This window comes from Rhinatrema bivittatum, chromosome 9 (assembly GCF_901001135.1).
Source record: "Rhinatrema bivittatum chromosome 9, aRhiBiv1.1, whole genome shotgun sequence".
In the NCBI taxonomy this organism is placed as follows: domain Eukaryota; kingdom Metazoa; phylum Chordata; class Amphibia; order Gymnophiona; family Rhinatrematidae; genus Rhinatrema; species Rhinatrema bivittatum.
Genome location: NC_042623.1, coordinates 162,434,935 through 162,447,273, shown reverse-complemented (window position 1 = coordinate 162,447,273; position 12,339 = coordinate 162,434,935). Strand labels below are relative to the sequence as shown.

Sequence of the window (12,339 nt, the reverse complement as noted above, 5' to 3'; positions counted from 1 at the left end):
GTTGTCAGTTTTTCCTTTGAGGAGATGCAAGAAGGCACTTAAGATATGTCTGATCACTTGTAGTTCCAAGAGGTTGATTTGAAACTGTCTTTCCATCAGTGACCAAGTCCCCTGGGTTCTGAAGGGACCCATATGGGTTCCCCCATCCCTTGGTGGAAGCACCTGTCACTAATGTCACCTGATGAGGTAGAAGACGTAGAGGTGCCCTTCCTGTAAGATGTAGGAGTCTATCCATCAGTGAAGTTCTCGTTTCATCTCTTGCAAGACATTCACTGAGAGGTTCATGAGGTAGGGCCCACCCGGGAACTCCCACACATCCTCAGTAGAGCAATAGTTGTATGAGCTAAGAGAAAAAGGTCCAATTGATGCTGTTGGATGACATCACCCACTTGTCATGGCTAATTCAGCTCTGCTTGTCGACGGAAAAAAAGAGTAGTAATATTAGATCTGAAATTCTGGATGTCTTTTTTTAAACCATAGAGGCAATATTTGAAGAAGATATAAAATCTTAGGAAACATTTTTACCAGGGGACACACACTCATAACCAATAAGGGCAATATTTTCCATTTATCCAGTAATAACATTATCTAAATTATTTTTTATATTAAGAGCATACACTTCCTTAATATTTTTCCCCAATCCTCATTCCCAAATATTTAATGATACCCTTTGACCATTTCAGTGGAAAAGGGCCTTGCCAAGTTTCCATTAAATTATTATCTAAAGGCAAAACTTCTGACTTATCATAGTTTATCTTAAGACCAGAGAATTCACCAAAACGCTCCAACATTTGGATAATTTTACATAAGAACATGCCATACTGGGTCAGACCAAGGATCCATCAAGCCCAGCATCCTGTTTCCAACAGTGGCCAATCCAGGCCATAAGAACCCGGCAAGTACCAAAAAACTAAGTCTATTCCATGTTACCGTTGCTAGTAATAGCAGTGGCTATTTTCTAAGTCGACTTAATTAATAGCAGGTAATGGACTTCTCCTCCAAGAACTTATCCAATCCTTTTATAAACACAGCTATACTAACTGCACTAACCACATCCTCTGGCAACAAATTCCAGAGTTTAATTGTGCGTTGAGTAAAAAAGAACTTTCTCCGATTAAATTTAAATGTGCCACATGCTAACTTCATGGAGTGCCCCCTAGTCTATTATCCGAAAGAATAAATAACTGATTCACATCTACCCGTTCTAGACCTCTCATGATTTTAAACACCTCTATCATATCCCCCCCCTCAGTCGTCTCTTCTCCAAGCTGAAAAGACCTAACCTCTTTAGTCTTTCCTCATAGGAGAGCTGTTCCATTCCCCTTATTTTGGTAGCCCTTCTCTGTACCTTATCCATCGCAATTATATCTTTTTTGAGATGCGGCGACCAGAATTGTACACAGTATTCAAGGTGCAGTCTCACCATGGAGCGATACAGAGGCATTATGACATTTTCCGTTTTATTCACCATTCCCTTTCTAATAATTCCCAACATTGTTTGCTTTTTTGACTGCCGCAGCACACTGAACCGACGATTTCAATGTGTTATCCACTATGACGCCTAGATCTCGTTCTTGGGTTGTTGCACCTAATATGGAACCTAACATTGTGTAACTATAGCATGGGTTATTTTTCCCTATATGCATCACCTTGCACTTATCCATATTAAATTTCATCTGCCATTTTGATGCCCAATTTTCCAGTCTTACAAGGTCTTCTTGCAATTTATCACAATCTGCTTGTGATTTAACTACTCTGAACAATTTTGTATCATCTGCAAATTTGATTACCTCACTCGTCGTATTTCTTTCCAGATCATTTATAAATATATTGAAAAGTAAGGGTCCCAATACAGATCCCTGAGGCACTCCACTGCCTACTGCCTTCCACTGAGAAAATTGTTCATTTAATCCTACACTCTGTTTCCTGTCTTTTAGCCAGTTTGCAATCCACGAAAGGACATCGTCACCTATCCCATGACTTTTTACTTTTCCTAGAAGCCTCTCATGATGACCTTTGTCAAACGCCTTCTGAAAATCCAAATATACTACATCTACTGGTTCACCTTTATCTCGTTTTCCTTAGTGTAGACAGATGGACTCAGAACAAGTGGGTATAGTGAGCTCGTGCTAGCAGTTGGAGACGGATCTGACGTCAGCACGGGTACATATGCCCCCACAGGAAGTGAAGCTCTTCAGTAATCTTCCTTGCAAAAGCTGTTATGGATATATGTGTACTGATGATCAATGAAATAATGAAAACAGGATTCCTCTGACCGATTGATAGTAGCTGGAGACCGCCAGCATTCCCAACCGGAAGGCATCGACACCTGGTAGAGTGGACGCACTCATGTAAGAAGTGATAAGGCTTACCTTGAATCGGTGAAACCAATGTATACCGGCAGCTGGGCAGGATGCTGAGTCCATCTGTCTACACTAAGGAAAACGAGATTATCAGGTAAGTAATCTCACCATTTCCTGTCGTGTAGCCAGATGGACTCAGAACAAGTGGGATGTACAAAAGCTTTACTCCCGGACTGGGCGGGAGGCTGCCTGAGGACCGTGTAAGACCGCCCTCGCAAATGCTGTATCCTCCCTGGCCTGGACATCCAGACGGTAAAACCTGGAGAAGGTATGGAGGGAGGACCACATCGCCGCTTTACATATTTCTGCAGGCGACAGCATCCTAGATTCCGCCCAAGATGCTGCTTGGGCTCTGGTAGAATGAGCCTTAACTTGTAGAGGCGGTGACTTCCCGGCCTCTACGTAGGCTGCTCTGATAACTTCTTTAATCCAGCGGGCGATGGTGGGCCGAGAGGCCGCTTCTCCTTGTTTCTTCCCGCTGTGGAGGACGAACAGATGGTCCGTCTTTCGTACTGTTTCTGTCATTTCCAGATATCTGGGCAGCAATCTGCCGATGTCGAGATGGCGTAGCAAACGCCCCTCTTCAGATTTCTTCAAGCCTGCCGTAGTTGGAAAGGATATGGTCTGGTTGAGGTGAAATTGTGAGACTACCTTAGGCAAGAAGGATGGAACCGTGCGAAGATGGAGAGCCTCAGGAGTGATTTTGAGAAAAGGATCACGGCAAGACAGTGCTTGAAGCTCTGAGATGCGGCGTGCTGAACATACTGCCAGCAAGAACACCATCTTCAAAGTGAGAGAACGGAGAGACAGGCCCCGAAGGGGTCTGAAGGTGGATCCCGCGAGGAAATCCAAAAAACTACGTTGAGGTTCCACAAAGGCACTGGCCACTTCAGTGGCGGACGAATGTGCTTGACTCCTTTCAAGAAGCGAGAAACATCTGGGTGCATGGCAATAGTCTTGCCATCCCTCCGGGGACCATAGCAAGACAGCGCAGCCACCTGAACCTTGATGGAGCTGAGGGAGAGACCCTTCTGAAGTCCATCCTGTAGGAAATCCAAAACAATAGGGATTGTGGTCGCATGTGGATTGGTACCATGAGTGTCGCACCAGGCTTCAAATACTCTCCAGAACCTTACGTAGGTGAGGGATGTGGAGAACTTGCGAGCTCGGAGGAGTGTATCTATCACCGGCTCCGAGTAACCTCTTTTCTTCAGTCTAGCCCTCTCAATGGCCAGACCGTAAGAGAGAATTGAGCTGGATCCTCGTGGAGGATGGGACCTTGACGTAGCAGGTCCCGGAGAGGAGGCAGGGGAAGAGGCTCCCCTGCCAGCAGTCTTCTCATGTCCGCGTACCAGGGTCTTCTTGGCCAGTCTGGTGCCACTAGAAGAACTAGGCCCCGGTGCTTCTGAATCTTGTGGATAAGGGTGCCCAGCAGGGGCCACGGAGGAAAGGCGTATAGCAGGGCCCCTGGAGGCCATGGCTGAACCAGGGCGTCGATCCCGTGAGAGAACGGATCTCGCTTGCGGCTGAAGTATCTGGGTACTTGAGCGTTGGACCTGTCCGCTAATAAGTCCATGTCCGGAATCCCCCAGTGATCCACAATCATCTGGAAGGCTGTGGGCGACAGCTGCCATTCTCCCGGATTTAGGCTTTCCCTGCTGAGGAAGTCTGCCGTGGTGTTGTCCCTTCCGGCAATGTGGACGGCGGAGATGTCCTGAAGATTCGCCTCTGCCCAAGCCATCAGCGGGGCTATCTCTAGGGACACCTGTTGGCTTCTGGTTCCGCCCTGACGGTTGATGTATGCCACCGTGGTGGCGTTGTTGGACATCACTCTGACTGCACGGTTCCGCAGTCTGTGAGCAAATTGCAGGCAGGCTAACCGGACTGCCTGTGCCTCGAGGCGATTGATGTTCCACCCCGCTTCTTCTCTGTTCCACCGCCCTTGGGCGGTGAGTTCTTCGCAGTGTGCTTCCCATCCGCTCAGGCTGGCATCTGTGGTGAGCAGAATCCACGTGGGGGAGGACATCTTCGACCCCCTGCTCATGTGGTTGGGCTGCAACCACCACCGTAACTGGGTCCGCACTCTGGCTGGTAGAGGTAGATGCACGGAGTAGTTCCGGAAGCGGGGACTCCAGCGAGAGAGCAGGGAGCTTTGTAGAGGTCTCATATGGGCTAGAAATTTAGTAAGTAGAAAGTAGAAAATAGAAAGTAGATTGGAAACACGCTCAGCGAGCGTGCAGGCTCTCCAAACTGCTTTGGAGACGGAAATTACTGAAGAGCTTCACTTCCTGTGGGGGTATATGTACCCGTGCTGACGTCAGATCCGTCTCCAACTGCTAGCACGAGCACACTATACCCACTTGTTCTGAGTCCATCTGGCTACACGACAGGAAATTTGGCATTACTCTGGACTTTACCACCACCCACCATCCACAAGGCAACAGTCAAACAGAGAGAATTAACCAGGTCCTCAAGACCTTCCTCTGCCTTTATATCAACGAAAGACAAGATGACTGGGCCATTCTTCTACCCTGGGCTGAGTTTTTGCACAAGAATCACATTAGTAGTGCCACCGGCTCTTCCTCGTTCCATATTGTTTATAGCAAGCACCCACAGGTTCGTCTGTCGCTTTTTCTCTCTGTGACTTGCCCAGCAGCCTGTCTCACAGCCCAAGAACTCCAGGCTACAACCTAATCGCTTTTTTCCAAGACAGTAGCCCAGGCAAAGAAATACTCCGATGAGCTGAGTAGACTGGCTCCACAACTCCAAGCCGGAGATTTAGTGTCGTTGAGCACACAGAACCTGTGCCTCCGAGTTTCCTCCTTGCGGTTGGCACCCAGATTTATTGGGCCGTTTCCGGTCTTGTGATGGATGGGACCAATGACCAATCAGCTCAAGCGCCCGACCACTCTAAGAATACACAATGTATTCCACGTCTCTTTTCTGAAACCCTAGGTCCTCTCCTAGCCCTCTCCACATAATTATCCCTCCCTCCTAGCCCTCTCCACATAATTATCTCCCCAAATCTGCAGAGATAATTATAGAAGGCGACACACATGACAAGATTCCTGTCGGGAACCCCCGGCACTTAAGCACAGGTCTGGAAGAGGGAAGAGCCACTGGCTGAGAAATGGGTGAAGCGGAGGACTGCACCTGAAGAAAGGCTTGTAAGACTTGAAAAAATTCCACCCTAGAAAAAACAGCCGGGTTCAGACCAAGCCCAGAAAGAACTGGAGCTTGTCCCACAGAACTGCCCTCGCCAGCAGAGGAGCCAATCAAATGAGAACCAAGACCTGGCGCACTTCCACCCAAAACCATAACCAGACCATCATCAGAATGAGAGGATCCAGGTCAGGCTAAGTCCTAATATGACAGGCAACACAAAGGGAAAGGCGCTTAGGTTTCTTGTTTATCGGTGCCATGAGTGGTGATAACTGTGCGTTCAAACGGCTCGTGCTCAAAAAAGTTATACGCGCAAATTATAGGTGTCCAAGGAATAAGCGTGGCAAGGCGCACACACCACTAGTGCGCCCTTGCTGGATCATATCACCATGCTGAGTGTCTGCTCTTATTAGCCAGAACTCTAGATAGAGATGAACTCTGATCCCTTCCTTGCATAAAAAGAGGTAGCTACCACCACCAGCACCTTCGTGTAGGTCTTGGTGCCATTCGCCAGCCCAAAAGGCAATGTTTGAAACTGGTAGTACTGGCCCAAGACTGCAAACCGCAAGAACTTCTGGAAGCTTTCCAGCATCAGTATTTGCAGGTAGACTTCCATCATATCCAGAGAGGAAAGAAAGATGCCTTTTCTTACTGCGGCTTTGACCATCCCCAAGGATTCCATTGGCGCCTGGTTTACCTTTTTGAAATCCAACACCTGGTGGTGTGAACCATCCTTTTCGGGACTAGGAAGAATATGGAGTAGGTCCTTCTTCCCCTCTCTTGGCTGGGGACTGGGACAATTGCCATGAAGTTCAACAGCCTGGTTACAGAGTCCTGAACTGCCTTTTTGCCCTACTGCATGGTGACAGGACGAACTACTCCTTTATGGTGCCCTTTAGCTCCGGGGTAATAGCCCTCTCTTTATGATACCAAGGATCCACCAGTCTCTTATCACTGTGACCCACTCATGATAAAACCCTTTCAGTCTGCCTCCGACTTGTGGGAGTAGCGAGGAGCCCATGTGCCATCATTGCGTTCCCTTGCTAGGGGGTTGACTGCTGCTACCAATTTCTCTGGAGGCAAGTTCGACTCCCCAAAAGGGCTACCCTGAGAGCCCCAGTCTGCCTTCTCTGCTAGTCTGGGGCCTTGACCACTTGGGCTGTCTAATATCCCTGGGCCACTGCCTGCCAGTATCCCCCTCTCTGTGATTTTCTGCTTCTGTCCCCTGGCAATCTCAAATGTTTGGACTAAGCTCTTCATGAGCTTTTCCAGATCTTCTCCAAGAAATAATTTCCTTTTAAAGGGAAGCTTACTCAGCTTGGCCTTTGACAATGAGTCAGCTGCCCAATTTTTCAGCCAGAGCAATTGCTTGGCTATTTACCCCTGTGGCAGCCTGTTTGGAAATGACTCTAATTAGATTGGACAGGGCATCTGCCAGGTAAGCTACCACCAATTCTACTTGAGCCGCTACCAAGCTACTGGTTTGAGATCCTTCCCCCTGGCCTCCTATGGAAGTTGCTGCAGTGTATGGAGCAAGGCCCCCATTGCATACCCGACCTCAGATCGCTGTATGCAGTGTTAGGCTGGTTAGTTCGAATTCTTTCTATCCTGCAGGCCCTCACACCCCCTCGACCGGAATGGTGGGTTTCCTTTAGACCTCTGCAATTGCTGTGTCTACTCTATGTAGGGATAGTAAGCTCTCCTTCCCTACATGGTCCATCACATACAGCTTCTCCATATTTTTCTTGCCACGCAGCCTCAGCTCTGGGGCCGTCCACTCGGTTACTATCATAGCCTGAATTGCAGAGTGGATAAGGAAGGCTTTTGCTGGGTTCGTAATACCTGTGAGGATAGGTTGCCTTTCATCTTTGGGTCTTTAGGTTGCTCCTCTGACAGCCTAAGTGCCAGGGAGACCTTGGAGATAAGGGCTAATTCGTATGCCCTGATTACCCTTATGGCCACATCGTCCTGTTCTGTCCCCAAGTCTTCCCTTTCCTCCTGGGAATTTACCTCTGGCTTGTCTGAGGCCTGCTCCTGCGAGAGCCTGGGCTGTTCACCCTCTCTGGGGTCAAGCTTTCATTTTTCGCGCTTATCTTATTACCTGCAGCAGCAATCCCCAACAAGTTGTTTCATTGAACTATTTCCTTCACAACAACGTTTTTATTGAATGTTTCACTACACTTCCCTCCGTGCTGATTTCGGGAGATTTTCTGACATATTCTGATCCTTTGGTTTAAATGCTTCCTCAACTATGTGTGGGTTCCCTCCCGATGCAGTTTCCTCGAAACACGGCCCGTGTCAGGGGACCGTAAAATTATTAATACAAACTGCTATTGTGGATACTACAATAGCCTTTTTGCTTGCCTGAACATAATACAATTTCTATATATGAATCTGAAGGATATATTGAATCTTTTGTCCCTCCTCCTTGTATTCATTATTCAATGTATCCCTAAACAACAGAACCCAGAAGGATATAACAGTAAAGGGACCACTCTACACATGCCCTGTTTCTTATACATTTCCTGTAAGCATCTCCTAATTGCCACTGCCAGAAACATGATGCTGGGTCCAACAGACTTTTGGACTGACCAGTATAGCAATTCACATTTGCACAGAGACCAAAATGAAAAAGTTATTTGTGGTATAAATCTTGCATTATTATGAGTATGGAGAATAACAATCAGCAAATCAAAATATTCGATAAATTATTTACTACTGTTGAGCTAACTTTTAAGGCATATCTTTCTCTAAATGAAAACAGAAGGGACACAAAATGCTCTTGGAGAAGGCAATGTAATTTCTTTTTTTTAACTCTCCATAGTACCCCCAGCCCTGCCAGCAGTTTGTGTACAAACTGCTAAAAGAAAAGTCACACACTCTAGTGTCACGCACTCTCGTGCCTTTTCTAAGACTCAACGCCATTTATAGCCTCGCATTTCCAATTCTTCCTCTTTCACTCCTCTCGCCCAACCCCCTCAGATTTCCCCGTCAATTTAAGTTATTATTGTTACCTTTAAGTTTTGTCTTAAGTTATACCTTGTTACTATCATCAGAGCATTCTCCATTGCTTCCCCCAAAAAATGGAACTCTCTACCGCCTTATTTAAGAACTCAATCTAACTTTTTGATAAAGTTCAAGAAGGACCTAAAAACTTTCCTCTTCCATACAGTCTACATCAATGATCATCTTTAACAACAATCCTTCTACAATCAATTCAACCATTCAAACCCAAACAAGAAAAAACAGTAACTACAACTGGCATCAACCTTAAGTATTACAATTTCAGAAATTTAATATGAATCCCTCCTTTAAGATGAATTAATACTATTTTTGTTACTTTCCTTTTTTACATCTTTCCCTTCTCCCCCTCTTTCACCCCACCATCCCCCTCTACCTATCATTTCACTATTGTTATTGTTTTCTTCTTTTGCAACTATGTATAATTTATCTGATTGTTGTTTTGATTCTGTAAACCGTTGTGATGGCTAAACCGAATGACGGTATATAAAAACGAATAAATAAAATAAAAAATAAAATCAGCTGTTTCATGTACTCGTTTTCAACTATTATTATCTTGTTTTATGTATAACGCTACAGCGTATGTTATGTAGTTCTCTGTACACCGACGTGATATCTCTGAGTGGCGGTATATAAAAACCAATAAATAAATAAATAAATAAAATAAGTACTGTAGGACAGTTTTCCCCGTAGACAACAATGAGGAAACTCTACTTTGACTATACTGTCATGATCAACGGATGATGTTTTGTCCAAGTTCGTAACAAAACATTAGAGAACATAACTGAAAACATATGACAATGAATGGAACAATGTACATATCCTCTGTTTCTTATGCACTTCTTCTAAGCAAAAAGAAAGGCAATCATGAAAATGTGTCTGGGAGGAGTTAAATAGCCATTTTATTATGAATGTTTTATGGTAGCAAATTCAGTGCCAGGAAAAATTGGGGAAACTATTATAAAGAATAAAATCAAAGAAAATATAGACAGACATGATTTAATGGGACACAGCCAGCATGAATTTACCCAAAGGAAGTCTTACCTCACAAACCTGCCACTTTTTTTGAAGGAGTGAATAAGCATCTGGACTAGGGTGAGCCAGTAGATGTAGTGTATGTGGATTTTCAGAATACATTTGACAAAGTCCCTCATGAGAGGCTTATAAGAAAACTGAAAAGTCATGGGATAGGAGGTGTTGTCTTTTTATGGATAAAAAACAGGAAACAGAGTAGGATTAAATGGTCTGTTTTCACAGTGGTAAAAGGTAAACAACAGAGTGCCTCAGAGATCTGTAACTGGACCGGTGCTTTTTAATAAATTTATAAATGATCTGAAAAGGTACGACAAGTGAAGTGATCATATTTGCAGATAATACAAAATTATTCAGAGTAGTTAAATTACAAGCGGATTGTGATATATTGCAGGAGGACCTTGTGAGACTGGAAGACTGGACATCCATATGGCAGATGAAATATAATGTGGACAAGTTCAAGATGATGCATATAGGGAAAAATAACATTTGCTGTAGTTACACGGTTAGGTTCCATTTTAGAAGTTACAACCCAGGAAAAAAATCTGGATGTCACAAATATTACATTAAAATTGACGGCTCGGTGTGCTGTGGCAGTCAAAAAAAGCAAACAATGTTAAGAAGTTAAGTCATGACATCCTCCGTTTTATTTTCTATTCCCTTCTTAATAATTCCTAACATTCTGTTTGCTTTTTTTGATCGCCATGGAACACTGGGCCAACGATTTCAATGTATTATCCACTAAGACACCTAGATCTCTTTTTTGGGCGGTAACACCTAAGATAAAACCTAACATTGTGTAACTACAGCGAGGGTTATTTTTCCCTATTTGCATCACTTTGCACTTGTTCACGTTAAATTTCATCTGCCATTTGGAAGCCCAATCTTCCAGTCTTGCTAGATCCTCCTGCAATTCATCACAATCCACTTGAAATTTAACTACTCTGCATAATTTTGTGTCATCCACAAATCTGATCACCTCATTCATTGTACTCCTTTCCAGATCATTTATAAATATATTAAAAAGCGCCAGTCCAAGTACAGATCCCTGAGGCTCTTCCCACTGTGAAAACTGACCATTTAAGCCTACTCTGTTTCCTGTCTTTTAACCAACTTGCAATCCACAAAAGGACATCACCTCCTATCCCATGACTTTTAGTTTTCTTAGAAGCCTCTCATGCGGGACGTTGTTGAACGCCTTCTGAAAATCCAAATACACATCTACTGGTTCACCTTTGTCCACATGTTTATTCATCCCTTCAAAAAAATGTAGGAGATTTGTAAGGTAAATCCATGCTGGCTGTGTCCCATCAAACCAAGTCTATCTAAATGTTTTGTGATTTTATTCTTTAACACAGTTTACACGATTTTTCCCAGCACTGAAGTCAGGCTCACCGGTCTATGGTTTCCCGGATCACCCCAGGATCCCTTTTTAAATATTGGGGTTTCGTTGGCCACCTTCCAATTCTCTTAGTACTTCTCTAACCTCCCTAGAATCAGCTGTTACCTTCTCTATCTATGGAACAATATCACAAATAACCTCATATGGAATGAGATCCATTTGCTTTCAGCAAGGTACAATTGTCATTTATGACATCATGTCCAATATGACACAAACATCTTTACTGAAATAATGAGACTTCCTTCCATAACTGTCCCTCTTCATCAAGATCTCCAAGAGATCATCTTAAAGAATATAATAAATCATGGACTTCCTAAACTTTTAACAGACACAAGAGTGTTGCTGCTCGCTCTGCCTTTGCACATCAAACACCAGCTTAAAAGTAAATCGATCACTCCACTGTCAGTTACAGGGCAAAGCGACAAGCGGGCACTCCGTCTCCGAATCGGGTCCCAGAGCGACAGAAGGGGCTCGAGAGTGTCAGAAGACAGCTATGCGAGCTCATGGGAGAAGATGAAAAGGCAGACCAGGCAATCTCATAGGATGCCACCCACCCGAGCTCTCATGGGAGAGGTGGCAGGGCAGAAATCGGTGGAGATGGGCGGAGTGGAAGCTCTGCAGTCACAACTTCTTACGCTCTGACCCTTGATCTCTGCCACGCCACCTGAGCTCGGCCATTTCCCTCCTCCCTCCGCCGGCAGCTACCTGACTGATCTCCGCTGTAATACTCCGCCTCCATGGTTGCCTTCTAGCGGGCTCACTGCGGGATCTGACGGTCTCCACGGTAACTCCCTGCGCAGCCAGCGAGAGGCAGCGCCGCGGCTTTCCCAGGCAGCCCGAGCCGGACCTCGATCCCCTGTCTGTGGCCACGCTAACAAATGGAGGCGGGCGGCGCGGCTCCCGCGCTCGCCTCTGCGGCGCGCTTAAAATGTCCGAGTCCAGCTTCTATGACGGCGCACGAGGGCAGCCAGGGAAAAAAACTTAGAAGTTCCCGACGATTTCGTCCCCTACTCCTCAGGGCCCAATATGGCGCACGTAGAATACCCTGAGACCTCCTTCCACTGCGCATGCTCTAGGTTAGAGTTCAAGCTGAACTGTAATATCGCGGGAGCTCTGCGCTCTTGACCCTCTCTGTCTTGAGTATGCTGGCGTCTCTCGAGTCTCGGCTTCCGACTTCACTCTCGGAAACTAACACACGCATAACCGCATTCTCTCTGACACATTCCCATGCTCTCTCAGATGCAAACATGCTCCTACTACTGATCATGTGCTCATTTAAAGATGAAGTTTAAAAGCCCATTGCGTGCCAAAATGAGGGGATACACGAATATGTTGGGCTGGTGCGCACTGAGGGGAGTT

At 45.5% G+C, this 12,339-nt stretch overlaps 1 protein-coding gene across 3 annotated transcripts in view; it reads right to left on the bottom strand.

Moving 5' to 3' along the window:
• The window catches only part of IWS1 (interacts with SUPT6H, CTD assembly factor 1), a 121,732-nt gene extending 109,639 nt beyond the window's left edge, over positions 1-12,093 (bottom strand). Inside the window, exon 1 of one of the 3 annotated variants that reach the window (XM_029615128.1) lies at positions 11,686-12,093. In XM_029615128.1, the coding sequence (XP_029470988.1) occupies positions 11,686-11,719 (34 nt within the window). In that variant the 5' untranslated portion in view covers positions 11,720-12,093. The remainder of the gene's footprint in view (positions 1-11,685) is intronic. The other 2 variants (XM_029615129.1, XM_029615127.1) reach the window with 2 other exon arrangements.
• Between the last annotated feature and the right edge of the window lie 246 nt (positions 12,094-12,339).